Genomic DNA, 24,103 nt, shown 5'->3' with positions numbered 1-24,103 from the left:
AAAACCACACCAGGTCAGCGGGGCAGTGTGCCTCACTCTGATATACGTATCGACTACAAGAGCGGCAATAAAAACAGAAACAACAAGAAACGTGGTCGAGAAAAGAAACCGGACTCAACCTGTGAAATGAAACGTCACAGATATCAGACATGGAGATATTTATTGAGGATTTGCATCATTTCTAGATGCTTAACAGTTATAAAAGTGTCCAAGTGTTTTTTTCCAACCCTAACCACGTGGTTTTTGTGCCTAAACCGAACCAGACGATTAGCACCGAGTTGTAGCGACATAAAATAGAAATTTGAAACCAAAGTTAGCAGAAACGCACACTGACAGCATTTATTCTTCTGATGGGGTTGAATATTCAAAGTTTAGCTGCAGAAAAACACTTTTGTGCATCTTTACTTTCACGTACACGAACAACTAGCTTCAGAGCTTCACAGTCACCTGAAATAAAATAAACATAAAAATAATCATCAAAAACAGTTTTTATTGGTTAATATAAATGTGAATAAATACATAGAATAACATTCAGGTTCTTCCTTTTTCTGTTTTCTTCTCTTCTCGTCGGTTGACCTTGTCGTGTTCCCCGTCGCTCTTGTAAATAAAGCTTGTTGTCATCTGCGCCATAGAAACATGTATGTGTTTGCTTACAGTCAGCATGTGCGTGTGTTTGTGCATTAAGTGTGCTTAAACATCTGTGTGTGTGTGTGCGCATGTGTTTGCAGATGCAGTAAGTGTGTGTTCTTGTCCTCTAAAAGTACACACACGCGTTTTCAAAGTTGTGTGTTAGCGCGCGTGTGTGTGTGTGTGTGTGTGTAACATATCTCTACTATCATTGAACGTGTGTGTGTGTGTGTTCACTTTCTCACCTCTGTGTGTGTGTGTGTTCACATTCACGCGTGTCTTTGCACTTTCTCAAATGTTCTTAGTTTTCTCTCGTGTGTGTGTGTGTGTGTGTGTGTGTGTGTGTGTGTGTGTGTGGATTATGTGTCCTGTGGGAGGCTGTTTCCTGTGCGTTTGTTCTGTCAGTCTTGATAAAGTCGGGGATATATCTGCTTTAGAACAAAGAGACACGACTCAGCAGCATCTCGCCAACTTTCCCCTCTCTCCCTCTCTCTCTCTCTCTCTCCCTCTCTCTCTCCCTCCCTCCCTCTCTCTCTCTCTCTATCTCTGTATCTCTTCTCTCTTGAGACTCCCTCAGCTTCCCAGGAACGCCGTCTGACTGAAACCTGACGCTAACACACACACACACACACACACACACACACACAGAGAAAATGAGCAGGAATCTCGTACAGAAATAAAAGTAGTTTTGACGAGCGTCGAGCCAATGTCGGGCCAAGGTTGGCTGTAAACATGTTTGCAGAGTTTTCTTTCAAAAACAACAAGTGAAGGCTCGTCTCGCTAAAGCGATGAGCGGCAACAGAATTAAAACCAATCAGATTTTTTATTTAAAAAGTTTTCCACCAAAATTTGGGCCCCGAGACGCAAAACTTTATATTAACAGGTTAGTTTGATCTTCTGTGAAGGTACTGTGTGATGTTTTGACCACTTGTGGTGCTATGGAGCAGTGTATTCATGAGCTGGCAGAGGTGGAATGTAACTAAATACGTTTACTCAAGTCTTAAGTGTAATTTCTGTGTACTCGTTCAACGTTCAAGGTGTTTTATTTGTCATTGTAAAACACAGGGTTGCATAACGTTGCAAAAAATTGTAAACACACAGTCCACTACTTTTCATCCAACTGTAGTCCTCTGTCAGCGCTCTGTTGGCTCAGAAAACTGTCTCCTGTTGAGTACAACAGCTTGATCTGGGTTTTGTGGTGGACACAGGTCTCTGTAAAGATGTTCCTGGATGTCGTGGTGGACACAGGTCTCTGTAAAGATGTTCCTGGATGTCGTGGTGGAGACAGGTCTCTGTAAAGATGTTCCTGGACGTCGTGGTGGAGACAGGTCTCTGTAAAGATGTTCCTGGACGTCGTGGTGGAGACAGGTCTCTGTAAAGATGTTCCTGGACGTTGTGGTGGAGACGGGTGCCTGTAAAGATGTTCTGGGGCTATCCAGCCGGTCAGGTTGGATGGTTGAAAGATGCCTTAGACAGTGATCATCCTCATTCTTCTCCAGTGCTGATGAATTTATGTCTGTTATGTCTGATAATAATTGTTTCAGCTTTAAAGCCAAAAAAAAAAATGGGTTAAAACAATGCTGCGAAATTTGAGTGTTTAAAGCTGACCTTAATGTGAGTACAACGCCAGAAAGAGCATTTAAGCAACAAATTAACACCAAACCACAGGATTATTCACCATTTACAGGTAAAATAAACTCTATTTCAGACGGTTTTTGATCATTGGTGGCACTTTGTCTCAGAGAGAGCAACACACACACACACACACACACACACACACACACACTGCAGTTTTTCTTTTACCTGCAAACAGATTTTATTTCCTGTGACGGTTTGTTTAAGTGTGTGTCGTGAGAATAATGTTTAATGTCATCTCAAGGGGAAAGCCTCCTTTTTAAATGTGTGTGTGTCAGAGAGACACTGTGAGCATGACAACACACAATATTGCAGTTGCAAAGCGACTGGGAGCTCTGGTTCACAATTAATGTGTGAGAGCCACATGATGTATGTCTGTGTGTGTGTGTCTGTGTGTGTGTGTGTCTAAGTGTGTGTATATGTTCTCCATTCATCACCCTGCTCTCCGTTTGACCTTGGCACCTTCTTCATTAGAATAAAGATTGTCTGTCGTTTAGGCTACATGGTCGGTCTGCTGGACACACACACACACACACACACACACACACACACACACACACGCTCAGAGCTATTACATTTCTGTCATTGTAGTGGGATGGAGGAGGAGAGGAGGGTGAGCGCTGAGGAGAAAAGAGGAAAGGAGGGAAATCAACAGTTAAATGAACGAGTGGTGATGATGACAGTCTGATCACCGGAGCTCTGCTGTCAGTCCTAATAATGAGACCAAGGTCTTGTATTATCCTGTTAACCGTCCCTGCAAGGTAATGCCTATTTTCCAACGCGTCTTTACATCCTTATTCTGACGTCTGATTTTTATGCAGAATTTTGAGAAAAGATATCAGACTGTTAATGTCAGCTTGTAACCTTGATTTTGAATTTCTTTTTCCCAGCTCTCATTTTAAGCAAATGATTCAATATTGAGGCACATTCCTACATTTCAAACGTTGGAGACCAAAAGGCTGTGCTGAGTTACTGGAGTTACATCACAGTCGTCTCTCGCTATAACCACTAAGAAGAATTTTGAATGCATCATTTCGTTTCCACCATTTTAGTCGCAAACTGAGCCTGTCAAGTTTTTAAGATCTGTGCGAGTAATACGATTTTAATGTCTCCAAAATACGGTTAACATTCATCAAGTTTTATTTTCTTGATTTAGGTATGACAACACGCATAAGCACACTGAGACAAATCACTGCACTGTCACCAGAGACCTTACAAGAGAGGACACAAACTATATATTCAGTCCCTTTCCCCCCAAAAAGCTAATCGTCCTACTTTATTACAACCGAACTGAAGTTGGGCCGTCTCCAGCCGTGTTTGTGGCGACAAAACAGGTCTTTTAAGCCAAACCATGATGTTTTCGTAATCCTAACCAAGTGGTTTTTGTGCCTAAACCTAACCAGAGCATAAGCACAGCAAAATAGGAAATAAAGAAAGGAAATTTAATCTAAACATGTATGTTTATATAAATTTGAAAAAATCCAATTTCATAGAAAATACACTTTAAAATTTGCACAATCAACCTCACCTGAAGGTTCAACTGTTTCCAAAGCATTTTTATAGCTGTAAAACATGTTGCAGTAGCATATTTTTCACTTGTTATAGGAAGGATTTTAGGTTTTAGGACTCAATAACTTACTTTTGTAAGATTTTTTGTCATGTGGGCAATCTATTGTTTCTTCTATCTCTCCGTCTTGACTTGACTCTCAAAGCTATTCTTCTCAAACTCGATATCTATCTTCAGCCCTGCTCTATTCTTTGTTGATGCACTGATGGTATTAGAGGTGCAGAAATGTTCATGATCCTGAATTTATCAAGACAGCAGGATTGAAGTGTTCAGTTCATATATTAACAGTAAATTAAAAATAGGGGGCGGATCCAAAAACTTCTTACAAAGACATGATAAAAACAATAAAGAAATGGGGACATTAGAGAATAAACGGTGTGTCTGGTTGTCTCTAGAGTTGAGGTAAATAAAGGCCAGTGAATTTACTCCATTTACACACACAACCACACAACCCCACACACACACACAGTGGCGGAAGCCAACAACAGAGGCTGTGTTGTTGACCAACACCTGCCCACTTCAGTGAGACTGTAAGTCAGTGGTTAACACTCACACACACACACACACACACTCACACACACACACACTCACACTCACACTCACACACACACCACTGAGATGATTAGGAAATTGACTCAACACGGAGAGAAGTGACCTTGATTAATGGAGGATCTCGCTGTCTTCCAGTTATTCGTCTTTATTTTTATCACGTTTCGATAAAAATAAACCTGCTGCCGAAACATATTTACAGAATGAAAACAGAGGAAAGAAAAATAAATACAATAAAGACACCAATGGTTTGAATAATAGTATAATTTAACTGTCACTTTATTGATAATATCACTGATAAATATTTGTCGGGTCTGCTCAGCGTGAATAAAACTAAAGGACAATGTTATACTAATGCCTGTACATACTCACTCTCTCTCTCTCTCTCTCTCTCTCTCTCTCTCTCTCTCTCTCTCTCCCCCTCTGTCTGTCTCTCTCTCTCTCTGTCTTTCTGTCTCTCGCCCTCTCTCAGTATAAAGGCCGTCTTTGTTTAGATGCTGAATAGTCTGATCCATCCAGCTTCCTATGGGGTCAGAAACTCACACAAACACATTTGTACTTCTCACGAGGACACTCACTTACATAATTTATTCCCTTGGCCCACAACCTTAAACTTATACTAGTGTCGACCTTATAACAGCCCTTTGAAGAAGTGAGGAGCCGAACAATACTTGATGTGAAGTTGATAAATGTGTAGCTGCAACCTGAAAATGAGACACACAGCAGAAGATATAAAATGTTGAAATAACAGCTTCGACATCGTTGACTTTTACACCTGATTTTTCAAGAACCACTTGATCCAAATAATGGAGCTGCTGATTCAGAACTATGAAATTAATGAGCTCAAATTATTGATTTAATATTATGGGTGTTGGGGGGGGGTAAAAATTGATCCTTGGCGTGGACGATTCTGCATCGATTCACAAATGTCTAAAACCGACTTTCTCCGCCTCCATCCTCATTTTTTTTTATTCTCATACAGGCAGGAGGCTGTAAGATGCTTTCAAAATAATGAATTTGTTAATTAATGCAGTTAATTTTCTAAAATAATAAGGGCTGTCGACCATTTATCCTAACTGCCAGTTATGTTTCATCTTGTATTTTGGTGGGATAAGGACACCTGGTGAATGAATGGTTTCGCGCACGGGCAACCCAATCACCAGAATAAATGTTAGTTCAGTACTTTTCTGCAAAACCTCAGATAAGTTCAAACTGAATCTTTCTTTGTGTTGCTACTTTACGTTTGTTTGGGTTGAATTTTCTATTTCTCTCTTGTCACAGCGCTGTGCTTCTGCTCTGGTTAGGTTTATGCACAAAAACTACTTGGTAAGGGTTAGGAAGACATCATGGTTTGGCCTAAAATACCTGTTTCGTTCACCACGATCACTGAAGTCAGAGTTCCCGTGAAAAAAAAAGCCAGTTTTGGTCGCCACAAAAATGGCAGGAAATGTATCCAGGTGTCCTTAGAAATATCCAGTGGTGTGACTCGAACTGCGGTCGGTCAATTGGCAGCCCTGGCTTGTCATAACGCTCGAAGAGTCGCCAATCTGTTGAACTCCCAAATCACAGGCCATCTTCTCACAATCAGTCTTTGGCAGGTTAACAGTTTGCAGACAGCACAAATACAAACAGATTAAAGTTTCTGTGTAACTATTAAGGAATTCACATGTAGCTTCAGCTGAAAAATCTACTGCGGATGTGACATTGTTTTCAACAGATAAAAACAGTGACGGCGTCGGCTGTAAAGAAGAAGCCTTCTAACGTCACCTGGATGTTTTCATCCCTGGTCTTTGCTGATAAAAACAAAAAGAAAACATTACCGTTGGAGTTTAACCGATCCAGATATTGTGCCAACCAGAACCTGACCCTAGTTCTGGTAGGATTATCTGGAATTCCTTTGCACTTTCTTCTTCTTCTGCTCGTATTGTTTCGTCTCGTACTGTCTTACCACGAGAGATTTCCCAGGGTTCTTAGTGGGTCAAAGATCACCTGGCATCGACCACTAACAGCATACCACAGTCTGTATGACCCAACCTCCTCGCTGGAGGAGCAACACTCTCCCTCTCTTTTTGTTTAGTGGACCAACAATATCAAGCTGAGACAAATAAAACTAATAACTCCGGGGGGAGAAAAAGTGTTTTTACCAGTAGTAATAATAATAATCGATTTTATTGACTTGTTTCAGCGGGTAAAATCAAAGTCAGTTGATTGTTTTCTTTATAAGTTCCCATACTTTTTATTCTGTTATTTTTTTGTAATGAAAATTAGAAACACATAATAATAAGCTGCCTAATATAATAAAGCCCCGGCTGCCTCCCCTCAGAGGCTGCAGTGTTCATTATCCTCCAGAATATAAAAGTGTTGGACAGAACAAACAACACGCTGATGGAAATGTAAAGTTTGTAGGAGGCACAATATCAGTACATGAAGATTTGGGGGAAAACGACCCTACTTCTCACTTGATTTAAGAGCTCAGCAAACAGTTTCCTAAAACAGTTTATGGTCTTAATCTCCAGTTTCAAGTCCTCTTGAACACAGCATGATGTTCTTTTTCCAAATTATGGTCCCATTTAGAGTAAAATAGATGATGAAGCAAGGTGTGCAGTCAGGTCCAGTCAGGATATCCTCCCCAGCTCCACCCTCTCGTCCAAATGTGGTCACTTCTGGGTCCAAATAACCAAGATGGCGACGTACGTAACGCCAAACTCAAGTCTCAAAACGACAGACCATAAAACAGTGAGTGACGTCACCGCGGGTCTACCCAGAGAAAAGAACCAGAAACGATGGCTTAGATAATTTGCAGGTGAAACTGGAATGGCGCTCAGTAGAGTGCATACCTCCGCCAAGGCCCGACAGCCCCCGAGTCTTAAAAAAACATCCAAGTTCTTTGTAAATCTGTGAAACCTCAATGCAAACAATTGATATAGATTGAATTAACTCGTCTGAAAAGTTTTTTAACGTCTATGTTGCATATAATTGCACCAGCAGTTACATCACTATCTTTCATTATCAAGCGCCAATTCAAACTGAAACACAATCACTGACAGGCTGTTGAGACGAGGCTGAAAGTTGTCCCCCAGACATCTAAAAAACTACGGCTACTCAACAAAAATGATTCGAGTGTAAACCGAGAAACTTGTCGACCTCCGAGTTACCCAAACACACCGTTTCTTTTCTCTGCATGTCACCACGTCATAAACATTTATATAAGCAACACATCAAAATTACTTTTTAGGCCAGTTTGAACCGAAACAAGACGAGCTAGAGACGCTATCACAAAAAAAAAAAGTTATAAGTGTGTATTATCAGGTAAACAGGCTAAACTCCTGAACACACACACCAATAATGTAAAAATTTTCATTTTTTGATATATTCGTATGAATAAAGCATTTTCAGATGAATCAGGAAATCCATAAACAGCCGAGGGGATTGTTTATTGGTTTTTCCTCTTTGCTTTTTTAATGGACAGTTATTAGTATGTGCATTCATTCAGCTGTCTGTTTTCTCCTCTCTGTTCTCGCTCCCCTCTTTTCTCTGTATCTCAGCGGACTGGTAGAAATTTCACCCTTCTTGCTTTGTACTAATGACCTCGCAGCTACACACACACACACACACACACACACACACACACACACACGCACACGTGACTCGCTGCGAGGCTGAATGGCGAGCCGTCTTTACCGGCCAGTCAAACGGGCTCATTCATCTGGTTTCCATGGCGACAATTAAAACATGTTGCCGGGGTCTTTTGTTGTCGCCTCGTTTGGAAAGAGAGAAAGTCTCATTGCTGTTGGGGTTTTTTTTTTTTTTTTTTTTGCATCTTTTTAGGGTTTTAATTTGGTGAAAGAGAAACTTCCAGAAACTCTCAGAGACACAGAGGGCAGAGTTTAGCTTGAGTTAAAGTTTTACACCATCGTGAAGGAAGAAATACTCACAATTATATTAAACATTTGAGGGAATTTAAACCAAGAAACAATAAATATTATTAAATGTGTTTATTATCCATAATTCACTTCTGTTTTCTCTGTAAATGTGTCTAAATGAAAAGTCTTACACTTAGATTATCCTGAATATTTTGTGACAAGACAAGTGAACATCATCTTATAACTTTGAAGGAGATTGGAAAGTTACGTCTAATAGCTATAATTTGTATTTAAAAAAAGAAAGTTTTCAAATAGAAATCTAGAAATAGAAACATAAACACGGCGTCGACTCGAATGTCTCTGACAAACAAACTGAGGAAAAAATATACGGTTGTAATTACTGCAATTATTGTAAAAAAACAAAAAAAAACGAGGCGGTTTGGAGAGAGAGGGTGATGTCACTTAAAGGTGTTTATGTGGCTGTGCTTTCCCACCACACACACACACACACACACACACACACAGACACACACACGCACACACACAGGTTGAAGTGTCTGGCAGTATAAATGGGGTGTCAGAGAGCCACTTCCTGCTCTTTCATAGCCGCTGGAACATCCATCTCAGCCGGAGACACTGAGTCACACACACACACACACACACACACACACACACACACACACACACACACAATTGTAAGCAAGCATACAGTGTTTTTTTTCTTTGTGTATCTCCTGCACACACACACACACACACTTTGTTTAGGAAGAAAACGAGCTCGGAGCAGAGACAGGATGGACAATGAGGAGGAAACAAATGAAAGAGTGTTTTATTGTTATTATGAGTTATGAGTGAGTGGTTCTGGTCCGCGTACCGGTATCACAGTACAGTTAGGCTAGTAACAGAAGTACTTGTAGTATCAGGACATTTTCTGTATTTCTACTAGAAATTAATTTATGGACTGAACTCCTGGCATTTATAACAAAATCTGTAAGAATCGGCCTACGTGTCAAATTCACGCCCAGAACACACAGGATGCAGCAAACGACCGGAATAGCTGCTGCTAACTATTAGCGAGGTAGCTCAGTTAGCTGTGCAGCTAGTGGTTCAGACTGGGAGCTCAGGGACCACAGGTTTGGATCGGAAAATCCAATGGCCAGTTTAAATGTTAACCAAGTATGTTTCTGCAAAACCACAAATAAGTTCAAACTGGACGTTTCTTTAGGTTCTATAGGCACAAAAAACACTCAGTTAGGTTAGAAAAACATCTTAAAATCAGCTTAAAATACCCGTATCGGTCGGCACGATCACGGATAGACACGGTCGACTTGACGTGACACGTAGCCGGTTCTGGTCGCCGCAAAAAACACCTGGGTTTGATGCAACAAAATCGGATGGAAATTTCCGCGGTTGCCGTCGGCCGTTCGGCAGCCTTGTTGTTTTTCCTCCGCTGTGACGGAAAACTGAACGTCTTCATGTTGAGGACAGAAAAAGAGAAACACTCATCGACTTTTCTCATCATTTCCTGGCGTTTTATAGAGCGATCTAATCGATTAATTGTGAAAATAATTGACAGATTAATCAACCATGAATATAATTGTTGGTCGCAGCTCTATAATATACTGTCGTCCTGTAATTAATGCATTAATACGTAGACGGAGATAATTCAAATAATTGGCGTGCAGGGTTTTTTCAGAAACAGAATGATAATATTTACAACAGGAGGTCAGTGTGACGAGGAGGACGAGATAAAGGAGGATTTTAAACGTCGTCTGAGGTGGAAGGATGGAAACGCAGCGGAGGGAGTAGAGAGGACACTCAGAGGAGACGAGAGGAGGTGACGAGGAGGAGGATGAAGACGCGTCCTTATCGCTTCCCCCCCGAACTTTAGCTGCCGCGACGACGAGTCGTTCCGTTACGCAGCCTCCGACAAACTTCTCTCATTTGGAGGATAAGATGAATCTGCGAGAAGAGGAAGAAAAAAAAACTAATGTTCAAAATGCATTAAATGTTTTTCATGTATGACTGCATTTTTGCTGACATTTCAGCTCCGTGCTCATTAATATGGAGACCAAATTAAACTTATGATTGCTTGTTGATTTTCTCCTCTCTCCCTCTCTCCCTCCCTCTCTCTCTCCCTCTCCTCTGCTTTGTCAAGCGTTTATCCTCCAGTTTCTGTTTATGGAAAGCTTTAACACATATGTGACGAAATATATAACATAAAAACATAAAAACACATCTTTGTGCAGAGTTAATGATCATTTTTTAGATTTTTCTTCTTTTTTGATGCATCTTTTAAGACCAGATACGTGTTTTTTTAAGTTATTACCGTGTTCGTGCTGTTAAAATACAAATAATTAGAAATATTTTTTACTTTTTTGTGGAATATATCAAATAATTTATCTGCCATTGCACCATTCCACCAATTTTATGACTAAATATTGAGAAAAAGATGAAGTTACAGCTGTGAATAACTATTATTTCCATCACTGATTGCTCCACCATTGTTTTCTTAATCAATTAATTAATCTTTCAGTCCATCAAATGTTGGAAAATGAAGTGAAAAATACTCTTAACGATTTCCTAAAGACCAACTTATTTAAATTGTATGTTTAAGGTTAAATAAACATATATTCTTAATCCTCATAATCTGCATCGTTGTACCTACAGATGCATTATGTCGGTCAGTATATGTTCTGTAAATTACGTATAACAAACATAAATCACCTGTACGTGTTCGTGCTTCCTGATCTCAAACCACTGAGCTTTGGTGAAACTGGATATCGAACATATGGGACCGAAGCAGCAACTAATTAGTTTAAATTAGTCACAATTGATGTTTTATGGTTTTGGTCCAGACGCCGAGCTGATGCTCCGATCAACAGAAACTTTTAATGGCTCGGATAGCGAGAAAGAGTCGGCAGATTTCCAAGAAAAACCGTGAGAGAGGAGGCAGAAGGTCGAGGTCAGAGCAGACTCCTGAAAAGCAAAACTGAAGAACAGGAGGAGGAGGATTATCTCTGTTAAATAAAGGTTTAAGAAGAAGAAGTGGAGGTGTGAGTGAAGATACCTGATCCCTTCTTCCGTCTGCCGATGGGCTCAACATGTTAGTGTGGATAGAAAGCAGCTTTTTAAAACAAGGGTTTAATGTTGGAGAGACAGTCTGGATCTGTGTGGAGGTGAAGTCTTCTCTGACCCGTCATCTTCACACGTTAACAGCTTTTTCATCTTCACGATAAATGTTTAAATAAGCAACCTACAACGCTCTTGAGCCAAGCAGCAGCCCAGTTGCCAGAATTTATATTTCCGCAAACCACGGATACGTTCAGATTTGTACCAATGCCAGCAAATCGAGCGATGGTAGTGGAAGCCACAGACCACTGTTCAAGACAGTGTTTCAACATGCGTAAGTGTGAAACCACGCGACGTTTGTGGTCGTGTTTGTGGCGACAGAACCGGCTTTTCACGCCAAAACATGATCTTTTTCTCACCATGATCAGGTAGTTTTTGAGCCTAAACTTAAAGATGAAACTAAAAATTGAACCTCATGAAACCTGAAGTTAAAACATAAAGAGACTTAAAGCTTTGACAACATCAGCCAACATTAATCCAGCGATCGGACGGCAACAAACACTGTTTTTATTTTATTATAATAAAACTGTAGGCCAAGAAATAAATAAATAACAAATAAAAACGATGGTGTTGAAGCTGTGACCTCACCATCACTGTGCATTTACTGCTGAATATTTTTATCATAATTATCCACTCTGACGTCACACTGATCCCTCGTTTACATCGACGTCGACCATTTAAAATAAACGCCTCTTCTTCTCGTCGCTCTTGTAAATCTGTAATCTTCAGAGTAAACGTCAACCAAGCAGGGAATCCCATTTTACTGTATCCTCCCCTAATGAACACTAACCCTCCCCGCACACTGCTGTGTCACTTTTCAGTCTCTTTTGCAGCAAATCTCTCAAAAGTTTCATCTTTTCATCTCTTGCGATCCCTCAGAGGTTTGAGAGACGACTCACAGGCTCCCGTCAGAAGAACTTTGCTCGGCCTCCCGCTGTGTTCACTGCGTCCTCACCTTTATGGTTTGCTTTCATATCGTCAGACACAAAGAGGCAGAGCGTCTCTCGTCTGTCTCACGACGCCTGAAGCTTCGCGGACACGTTTGCGTTAAGTTATATCTCGTCGAGAAGAAGCCTGACGCAGCGATCTGCTTTCAGTTTAAAGGTCTTTAAGCGGTAAAGTGGAAACAATCCTGTCAGAACACGTGTGACTTCCTGTCACCGGGTCGTCGCTCGCTTGCATCGCTGGATATTCATATGAAGCTGAATCTTTCTCAACTTTCACGTGCCACTCTGCTCGCTGACTTTTGAGACTTTGAGTGTTGGTGGGCGGCGCTCGCATGTTCACGATGCATGGCGTCCCATCCTGTCTGCGGTGTTTGTGTAGACGTGGCGGCGGCGTCCTCTCTCCTTCGCTCTGTTTATTTACTGTATCTTCTCTTTTCTTTCTCCCTCACTCGCTCTTTGTCTTTCCTCTCCTCCCTCTCCAGTCTCTCTCCGTCCTCAGGCCTGTGTATCTCAGTCCATCCTTGCATGGAGATTGACTTGAGGCATGAATACATCACAACTAGCCATCCATGCATCCACCCTCCTCCACCACCACCACCCCTCTCCTCACACCATCACTCCCAGCCTCCCCCTGCTCCCCCTCCACCGTCCCATTTCTCCAGGATCCCTCTCTCAGCACTTATCTCAAAGTTCGGATCTCATGCATTTTAATCGGCGTGTCTATCTTCCTCTCGCCCTCCTCTCTCTCCCTCTTTTCTTTGACTTTGGATCAGTGGCATCCTTCAAACAAACAACAACAACAACAAAACAACCCCCCCCTCCCCCCCCGCTCCTCCCCACCACTTCCCTTTCCCCCCCTTTTTTAAATCAATATTTGCCATCAGCGGATAAATCGTATAATTTCCTGACTGTTAGACGAGTGCGACGCCGACATATTTACCTTCAACTCGTCTCTCTTTTTTTTGCTGTCGATCCCTCGTTCTCGCGGCGTGGCTATTAGCTAAGTGAAGGGGATGGATGGCCGTGAAGCGCCGAGCGATAGCATCTCCATCAGAATCGGCGACGTTGAAAAATGGCCGCCGCCTCTCTGATGACAGCGCAGCAAAAACACACACACACGCACACACACGCACACACACACACACACACACACACATGCATACGTCCTCTCACACACACAGAGTCAGAGAAGAGACATTTAAATATTCAAATGGGGCCGGGCGGTAATGATAAACGACAAGGGAAAAGTAGAATCAAGTAGCTATCGATGCAGAAAATGAAAAGAGGAGAAAGAGAAAAGACAGGAGGAGGTGGAGGAGGAGGAGGAGGAGGAGGAGGGAAATTAAGCAAAAAAAAAGATGGAGGCATCGAAGGAGAGTTACGCTAACAAGCAAAAAAATAGGGAAGAAAGAGAGGAGATAGATGGAGAGTGATGGCGAGAAAGATGGATGAATCACGCGAACGCAAGAGGAGGGTTACAGTAAAGAAAATAAAGATGGAGAAGTGTTGACGAGGAGGACGGAGGGAGACAAGGACAAAAAGGAGAAGGAGCAACAAAAGATGAAGTGACGGGGGAAGTGGAGGGATGGAGGAGGAGAAAGAAAGATTGAAGACAATCAGAATCGAGAGAAATTAAGAAATAAGACAGATTTCATGAGGAACAGCGACGAATAAGAAGAAGAGGGAAAGAAATCAAGTGAAAATGATGATGAGAGCATCACCGGAGGACTGAAAACAAGTTAAAGAAACAGTTTGGATGTTTTTATTCCTGAAGGTCAAATCTCTCTCTCACAGTTCTCAGTGTGTTCAGGACAAAATGATCTTTTTCTTAAATAAAGCAGAAGGTTGAACACTGAAGCAGGATGTATCTATGAGGATGCATCCGTTGATTCACACCAGTGAACTCTGTCAGGAAACACACGTGTCATAAACAGAAAACTGTGGCGCCGCCGCCTCGCTCCCCGACCACGACGCTCAAACACAAGCATGAATCAGAAGTGCAGGAAATCTTCAGCAACACTTGGTGCTACAAAATGAAGCATTTCTTTAAAATCTTTTCCAAAATCTTTTCTGCCGTCAAGCGTTTGATTCCCGCTCGTCTGTGGAGCTGCAGAGCTGCAGAGCTGCGGCACTTTCTACCTTTAAAGTGGTCAAAGCGGGCGAGGCTGCGAGTGAAAAACTCCTACGACTGCCTCGAACGTTTCATCATGAGATGAGCTGCAAACAACAACAGTGAAGAAAGATCTGCTCCTTTTAGAGAGAGCGGTTAAAGGAGTACTCCGCTGAAAAAAAAAGCTTTTTCTTTTTGAGTATCAAATACTCACCACCTGTAGGCCTGCGACGCCGCCTCCTTCTGTGGAGGACGGCAGCTGTAGTTCGACGGATTCATCGCAGTTTCCAGTGGAGACTCGGAGTCGTAGTGAACATCGGATCAAAGCATGAACACACAGAAAGTCAGACAGCTGAAGTAAAGAACGTCTGTCGTGAAAATTTGAGATGTAGCGAAGATATTCAGGATCACATGTCTCTGACGCTGCTGACGTTTTTTAGATTGGCCTTTACAGATGGTTTGTTCAGGGAGAGTGGAGGCATTTTCTCCCGCCAGTTTCCTGAAAACTGCCTGTTTCATTAAAGGCTGTTGTATCGCTGTACGTTGAGGTTTTGTGTGTCCGTCTGTGTGCTGACTGTCCGTCTGTCCTGCTGTCCGTCTCCAGAGCAGCCACGCCGAGCTGATGATGATGGAGAGCAAGAAGACCGGCCTGCTGGGCCGAGCCGAGTCTCTGAAGAGGAGCGCCACCGAGCTGCCCGGCGACTTCCACCCCAAAATACACAACCTGACGCACACGTGGAGACAGCTGGAGGTAACACACACACACGCACACACAAACACACGCAGAGAGAGAGAGAGAGAGAGAGAGAGACAGACACACACAAGCAAGTAGAGGTTGCAGTTTCAGAAATGCCAAACACAGAAACAGTATCTGGAGGATCACGCTAATATTTCTGTTGAGACAAGTGTGTGTGTGTGTGTGTGTGTGTGTGTGTGTGTGTGTGTGTGTCTAATTTTAGGCTAATCAGCACTGATCTAATCTCAAACATGAAGATGATAATTAATGTCGTCTCAATTAAGGAGCCCTGCTGCCACCGTGGCCTTTTAGCTGTCTGAAGGAACGAACTGAGACGGATAGATAGATGGATGGATAGATAGATAGATAGATAGATAGATGGATAGATAGATATTAAATATTCTGTTCTCGACACATCTGGTCTGTTTTCTTTTTAAAAATAAGAACTGAGGAGCCGCATTAAAAGACTAACACCTCATTCCTCACGTCTTCGTGTCATAAAACCAAAGATCAGTCGGTGATGATCACAGAAAGTTTTCCTCACGGACGAAACTCATCAGGAAACAGAAGCGTCTGCTCAGGTCGAGATGGACGGCGCGCTCGACGTCGCGTGACGACACAAACACACACAGCTGTTTGAATCGGCTCTGCACTGCAGAGTAACGACTGAAGATCTGTGACGTCACCGAGCCGTCCGCGGAAACACAAACGCCCCGAGTTGCATCTGTCAAACAGCAGCTGAGTGACGAGACAAATGAGATAAATGTTCATATGACACTTTTTGGACTTTAACTTCTCGTCTCTCCTTACCCTTCAAAAAAAACACAACAAAGACATGCAGTTTTCCTTTGAGCCTTTTTCTTCAGCAACAAAACATTTTGACAAAGTAAAAGAATTCAGAAAACCAAAAACAATTTAACAGTTTACCAGGTTTCCTTTCACTCCAGCTGGCCTTTAGCCTGGACGCTGAAGAATGACGCCCTCGATAATGCTCTGGTGTGTGCAGCATCATTTTAGGTTCTATTATTGGATGTTTCTTGGTGAAATGCACCTTGGGAGTCGTAGTTGACTTCTACTAGTTTATACCTTCAATTATTTAAAAACATATTTTGGTAGCGTAGTCATCGTTTGTGGTGATGAACTCTCAGCCTGATCTCTTACACTTTGGATTGAATTCAGAGGCTGTAGAGATCGCCGGCGTGCCTTGCTGACGGGCACGTCGGCGGCAGTTGTTCGCCTTCACCCGGGCGTGGTGATTAATTCCAGGTCTGCGGAGGAAGCTGACAGCTGGCGGCGGCTCGTCAGGAGGCTCAAATGTGACGATGTGACTTTGTTCCTCGGAAAGAAACAAAAAAACCGTCTCCTGTCGACCGAGCGGCGGCGCGGCGACGCATTCAGCTCCCTCACACACACACACAGAGCGAGGACGCCATCTGTGTGTGCGTCGTCTCCTTGTAGTGATTACCGCCTCACACACACACGTTGAAAGTTATTGGAAGTGTGCATGTGTGTGCATTAACATATGTATCAACGTCTCAGAAACAGATTCCATTTTAGAAATTAAACAACAGCAACAGATGACTCGCGCTCGCTCGCTCGCTCGCTCTCTGTGTTTCCGCCACAGTAACCAGACTGTGATTAAACTTCTATTACTGACAAAGAGACATTTGGACTCACAATGCCGTCTCACACACACACACACACACACACACGTATCAAAGTTTGTGTGTGTGTGTGTGTCATCCGGGGGGAACAAGAGGGATTCTGGGTAGTGATAGAAAAGAGGCGACGCCAGTGAAGCAGACACTTTAAATCTCTCTCTCTCTTTTCTCCTTCATCCTCCGTGTCTCTCATGTCGACAAAAGTATGTGGACACTCACTTCGCCTCCCCTTGTATACAGTTTACGGTGAAAAACAGTTAATCCACATCGTTTTAGCTGTTTATCAAAGGTCTGTTTGTGTCACTTTACCCGCCATCGACTCCCTCCCTCACCCTTCCTTCCCCTCCCCCCCCCCTCCCAACATGGCGTCTGAGTAGCATATTAACGGGCCTATCAGTGCTGGCGTCGGCATCTGCTGCTCTGACACAAATTGGGAATTAACTGGAATTGATGTCCTGCGCCTCGCCTCTGAACTGTCCTGGCCTTATGAAGAATTTATGACTCACACACACACACACACACACACACACACACGCACGAGCCCGAACGGCGAACAAAATAAAGAGGTTGTAAATTAGCTTTCATCTTTTTCCGTTGTGGATTTTGGCAGCAGCTCGTCGTTTCTTCGCATTTGTTCAAGGTCAAACTGTGTGTGAGAGGACGGATGCAGAGTAAAATCTGCAGATGGATAGATTTTCCTTCTGAAGCCACAACACAGCCTGGAAAAGACCCCAAATATTTTAAATTTAAATGATAAATCATGGATTGCAAACATTACAGAGAGTAACGTAGAAAAAAACGAGCACAGAGGTGCTTCGCTTTGTTGGTAAATGAACACTTGAAATGATCTTTTCATCTGCGTATTCATCGTTTTCCCATCAACTCTCTAAAACGCGGGAGTCACGACCCGATCACCACTTCAACCTGCGGGGAAACGAGGAGGAGGAGGAGGACGAGGAGGAGGAGGGAAAACAAATTCTGTTTAATTGAGTCCCTACAAACAACACACCATCTTTCCCTTTGTTTCATTTGCTCTCCTCCTCTCTTTATCTCTCTTATTTGCTAATTTTCTTTTTCATTTTCAGCCTCTCCCTCCAGATCTTTTTCATTTGCTTCTTCCATTCCCACATTTTTCTCTCTTACCTTCCTCGCTGTCTCTCATCCCTCTTCTGTTCTCACTTCTAATCTCTCTGTCACATTTCCTCTTTTCCCTCCATTCAACCTTTTCTTTCTCGTCTTTGTTTTCTTCGCCAGTTATTTTCCCCTCTGTCTCTTTTTCGTTTGTCTTCTTAGAGTCTCGGTGTTGTTAAACACACGATCTGAGGCCTCACAGTGAGGATGAATCTGCGTTATTACTCAAAGCTAAGTTGTGGATCTGAAATTCAAACCAAAAGGATCTGCAACAACGATATTATCTCAATATCTATATAATTTCAACAATCCACAGACGTGATTTTGCACGACAGCAGTTACTAGTTACTGCATCGTCTTCTTCCAGTCCAGTCTCCAGGAACTAATGTCAGCAGTTAACGTTTCTGCAAACCACAGGAACGTCCAAGGTCGACATTTATACCAAACGTAGCATATCACGTGCACTTTATATGATTATCTCCAGCCGAGTTATTGGTGATCAAAACCGGCTCTTTCTGCAGGAAGTTCGACCATCTCCGTTGTGATCGTGGTGACCGAAACAGCTATTTTAACCCTATCCAAGTGTTTTTTGTGCCTAAACCTCACCAGAGCATAATCACAGCGCTGTGACGAGAGATAAACAGAAAATTCAACCTAAACAAACGTAAAGTTGCAACATAAAGGAACATTAATCTTGAACTCATCTGTGGTTTTTGCAGAAAAGTACTTAGCAAACATTTTAAATATCACTGTTATCATCAATAACTTACTTTTAGCTGGCATTAAATGAAAGTTTTGTTCTTTATATGTTTCTTCCTCATTTTATGAATAAAAGAAGTGTGAGGTTTCGACTGTTTTCTCATTTTTAAATACATTTTTCAGTTAAACAAAGCTGGAGAGCCCAGCACACTGCAACTAAGGAACATAAAAGCAAATAAAGGAAACCTCTTTACCCACTGACAACACATAAAACATGCTGAAGAGAACAAAGAGATGGAAGCACGCACGGCAAACAAACACCAGCAATAACAAGAAATACAGCAAGAAATACACAGAACATAAAAGAAGTCTGAAAACTATGTAAGTCTTAAAAAAAGACACAAATGTGAAGCTCTGAGTGTCCACACAGTGTGAAGCTGCTCAGCTCTGAGGAAATAAACACACCACCACCTGCAGAGAAAAGAAAATGTATCAGAAAACAAAAATTAATGTTGTTTATTTGTCTTGGAAAATGTTCTTTATGTCTCTGGCATTACTTCCCTGCAGATATCCTACATCCATCCTCATATACGCTCGCTCTCTGTTCCTCTCTCTCTCTCCCAGACTAACTACCGACTCGTATAATCGCCGTCGCCTCTTGAACACACAACTAACTGCACATTTCACCGGTCAGGGGGTCCTATAATCGCCCCTCTTCATCGTCTAATGGGCTGGTTTTTACCTGCCACAGTTCGGCTAAAGTAGTGTTTCCACTCAGGAGGCAGAGTCGCTGCTATAGACGACTCAATACCTTTTTGTACAAACACATACATATGCAAATTAGCGACAGGGACCCATGCGGGGCTCGTTCGGGAGCAGCTCTGTGTTCGCTGACGCTCAAAGTTTCTCCCGTTATGGCCACTTGTTAAAGTCATAATGAGAGCTGCAAGATAGCTGCTATCAAAGCCAAACAATGAGAAGCCTGAATACGACGAGAAACAGTGTACAGACACTAAACTTTGTAGAAATGAACTGAAACTTTCTCTCTATTAGCTAAATATGAAGTGGGCAGGTTGGTTCAACATCTGTAACAGTAATAAATAAATATAAGACTAACGTATCTCACTCAGATTCTCAGTGACAGATAACTGACGCTCAACATCTGATTGTTAAGCGTGAAGATACCTGATTGGATGTAGAGACACAAGGAAGTTGTGACTGAGAGGATTTTGGCAATAATGATGAAGAAACTAAGAAATCTCTGGTTCCAGCTTCGTAAATACAAATATATTTCCTGGTTTCTTTCCTCCTCTGTGACAGTAAACTGAATATCGTCGGGTTGTGGACAAAACAATAAATTAAAGGACGTCATGTTGGCTGGCCAAACAGGTCCCGTCGTCGAGGGTTATGAATGCAAAATAACACCAGGGACGCTCCGTTACCTGAACCAGAGCAAACTTTTAACTACAGCGCATTCAAGACACACTCCTTCTGCTTAAATTCACTTAGATCATTTCACTGACAGGCCGTTGAATAAAATAGCTGACAGCATGTTCGATAAAGTGAGATATACTGCAATTAATTTTCAGTTGGATGGTATTTGCACAAAAAAACAGCAACAGAGCACTTTATTTTAAAAGTTGTTTCAGCGACAGTGCAAGAAGGTCCTATAACTGTGTGCAGTTTTGGGGAAAATGAAAGAGTTAGGCCGTTTTATGAACATCAAAGTGTTTGTGTATGCTGACGATTATAGTTCTTATAAAGAAGATCGGAGTCGGCCACAAAAATTGCAAACAAGCAACAGTCGAACCCAAAATGGTGACAAACAATCTGAAAAACATGAAGTAAATATAACATTTTATTAGATTTATGTTTTAATCCTCGTCCCTCCAGCTAATGTTTTCATATTCTTTCATTTTTTGAGGAATATTCTGCATTTGCACCCTTGAAATATGATAAAAGTGATTAAAAATAAATAAATCTTAAAACTAAATACACACAGATTATAACTAAAGCGTCACAGAAAAATGCAGCACACATTACGCGGTTCGTTCTCTCGTCACAGCGCCGCCCGTTGCGGACGCCGTCGCCCTGAGCTCGTCGTGATCGGTGAAGAACAACACGAGTTTGTTTGTTCGATACTGATGAGCACTTTTCACACAGACACACAAACACACACTCGTCTAAATCCAAGTGGGGAATAGTCTCTCTCAGCCGCTCGCTGTGTCTTACTGTGTGATCAACAGGGGTTGGAAAATTACTCTGCAGAGCTTATTACACACACACACACACACACACACACACACACACACACACACACACACACACACACACTGGGAGTGAGGCTCTTGTTATTCGAAGTTGTTCCTATTTGAAACAGTGATTGCTCCTCACCACCAAACACTCTTTGGGTTTGTATTGTGTCTAAATGATGTTTTGTTTTGGGTGTGGATTTCAGCTCTGTAGGTGAAGCTGCTAGAAGCTCTGAATTAGCAGCTGATCTGTTTTTGCACCTGGAAAAAAAAAAACACCGGTTTCATCTCACCCAGCTTTGTTCATCAACAACAGCGGCCCTCGTCGACACAACAACAACAACAGACCGGCACAACAATGATGACGGCAGCATTAGCAACATCGAGCTAATTCATAGTGACAATACAAACATTAGCAGCACTGGTTACTGAACAGAATGAACGAGGTGTGAAGGGTGATCAGGATGAAATATATCACCAGATATAAAATGTATAATGTGATATCCTATCCTAATTTTTCTAGCACTGGAAATATTTAACTGTATCTATGATCAGCAGCCTTTCTGAATGTGTCAGGTCCTAAAACTAAGACGAAACCAATTAAACCATAAAGAAATCGATAAAAACGAAATGAAATGCTTTATATTAAGGACTTATTAACCTTAATATTCAATTTAACAAGGCATTGTTGTAGCTTTAGATCCAGTATCTGCTAAAAGCATCGTTAACTGTTAATAAGTGCATAATTAAAGGAACAGCTCCTCCTTTCCATGCTGATGTAAAGTCAGGTGAAGTTTCGTAGTCCACAACACATTGGATCGTCTCCTAAACAACTGAAGTAGCTGGGGACGTAAAAAACAACCAAAACAAACTCCCAAACTCCATTAAAACTTTGCTGAATTAGCTGTTAGGGCTGCTCGATTATGGAAAAAATCATAATCACGATTATTTTGGTCAATATTGAAATCACGATTATTTAAACGATTATTTTTGAGTTTGGAAACATGATGCATTTATTCAGCATTTCTCTAAAAAAAATACACGCAATGTTCAAATCGAAAATAATGTACAAATATGTATCCAACTGTTCTGCAATTTCTATAAAACATTTAATGAATAAAATAAATATACTCAGAAAATCAAATAAGACAAACGATTGGGTGCATATCTTTAGCTATAAAGTATCCAATGGCAGCTGTTATTTTCTTGTGCCTGTCCGAATTTGACAGTTAAGGAATCGCATTATACAGTGTGTCTGAGATCGGTGTCTGACGCGCAGTATTGGCGAACTGAACCAGTGTGAACGGATAAGCCGGTGGCGCGGAGCGGGGGCGTGTCGATCTGATGGTGTTCACTGTCTGATAACTGAACAGGTCCTTCACTCAACAAAATAGAGAAATGTCCCACAAAGCAACGTTACAGGACCAAACAACAGTATCGTAGTAACTGGTCGTGTCTTTGGCAACTTATATGAGGAAAAAAATACCGCAGTTATACGTGAAGTGTCTGTCCGACCGACTCTTCGCCACATTTCTGCCCGAAAAACAGCGTCTGTCCCCGGCAAAAAACTTAAACTCACCAAGTGTTTGTCGCGATGATTCAGCCCTCCCGACCGAGACTTGGTGAACTTTCCCCCAGAAAACAGCATCCCTCCCCGCGAGTGACAGAGTCAGACAGCGTCCTGTTTACTGATGGCGATTATGTAATTATGTAATTTCGAGAAAAACGTAACTTGAGTGAGTGCCAGTCAGCAGGGCCGCGTTGAATGCTTTTGGGAGGGACTGAATTGCGCATGCGCATCTCTTTCAGAAAATCTCTAAGCTTACTGTAAGACGAAAAATGCCAAATAAATCGTTTCAATTCGATTATATTAGTTTGGAGATCGTTTGACCCAAAAATCGAAATCACGATCAAAATTCGATTAATTGCACAGCCCTATTAGCTGTTAGCACTTCCTGTTTGCAGTGTACTTATGTTTGTACAGACAACTATCACTGGATTTCTTAGATACTGGAGAAAACTTAAAAACATGATTTTTCTCAGGCAAGTTCTGCGAACACATGTATAAGGAGTGTCTTTTTAAGGATTTAAGCAGATTTATGGAGTCATTATCTCCTCCCTCCATGCTGATGGACAGTCAGCTGCAGGGGTCTTGTTTTACAACGTAAAAAACAACCAACAAAACATAAAGTGGCTCCATACAGCTCGTCTGCTGTAATCCAAGCCTCCAGAAGCACAGAGATCCCAAACTGATTTGAAAAGATGTTTATTTAAACCCTTTTACAAGCTGAAATCTTCACTGTAGCTGCTAAGCTAAAAGCGTTAGCGTGCGCCCCGTCTGAAGTGAGTGCACGAGTGTTAGTATTAGTATAAGTATTTTATATGACCTGTTAACTAATGCTTATTACAATGACCTTGATATAAAGTGCCATCAAAACATCTGCCTCATGTATCCAACACAGTGACGTCACCCTCATACAAGAAAAGATGTGTTATAATCAATAAGTAAATGAGATTGTGATTATGATTACATCTTCAACAGTGACATGACTGACACAGAGGTCTAATGTTCACATCATCCTCCAGCAGTTTAGAAGTGAATACATGACATCCTCTGTATCGATCTGTATGTTTCTGGAGGTAAATGATTAATGGCCGTGTATGTATTGATTGATATGCTGCTTTGCATGATGCAGTATTGACACAACACGGTGTCCTCACACTAACTCTCTGCCCTCTGTCCTTTTCTCCCCGTCTTACAGAAAATCCTCTCCGAGCATTCGGGACCCAGCTCCTCCCAGCAGAACCAGTCGGCCAACATGAACTCTTTGCTGGTCGTCGGTCGAGGCGGCGCCGTGGAGAACCCTCGCTCGGCCCTCTCGCCGCTGACCAACTCGCTCCTGGAGCAGCTGGAGGCTCGTATTAAAGAGCTGAAGGCGTGGCTGAGAGACACCGAGCTCCTCATCTTCAACTCCTGCCTCAGACAGCACAAAGACGCCTCCGAGCAGCTCCAGAGCTTCAAGGTAGGAAGACCAGTGCTCCAGTTAGCTTAGCATGATGTTAGCAGGAGGTTGTGCAGAACTTTAGGAATCAGTAGACTGTAGGACTGGGCGAAATATTGATATGTTTAGTGATATGTTTGATTGCAAACTCGTCAAAAACTGATGCTTTGGGCTTTGCGGCAAAAACACAGG

At 42.1% G+C, this 24,103-nt stretch overlaps 1 protein-coding gene across 1 annotated transcript in view; it reads left to right on the top strand.

Annotated features, from left to right (window-relative positions):
* Positions 1-24,103, top strand: part of akap6 (A kinase (PRKA) anchor protein 6) — a 154,611-nt gene that overhangs the window by 94,027 nt on the left and 36,481 nt on the right. The window contains exons 16-17 of the mRNA XM_073483069.1: positions 15,035-15,181; positions 23,672-23,932. Of these exons, the coding sequence (XP_073339170.1) occupies positions 15,035-15,181; positions 23,672-23,932 (408 nt within the window). The remainder of the gene's footprint in view (positions 1-15,034; positions 15,182-23,671; positions 23,933-24,103) is intronic.

Source organism: Pagrus major, chromosome 16 (genome assembly GCF_040436345.1).
Source record: "Pagrus major chromosome 16, Pma_NU_1.0".
Classification (NCBI taxonomy): Eukaryota; Metazoa; Chordata; class Actinopteri; order Spariformes; family Sparidae; genus Pagrus; species Pagrus major.
The sequence above is the reverse complement of the archived record's forward strand: the minus strand, read 5'-3'. Positions and strand labels throughout refer to the sequence as shown.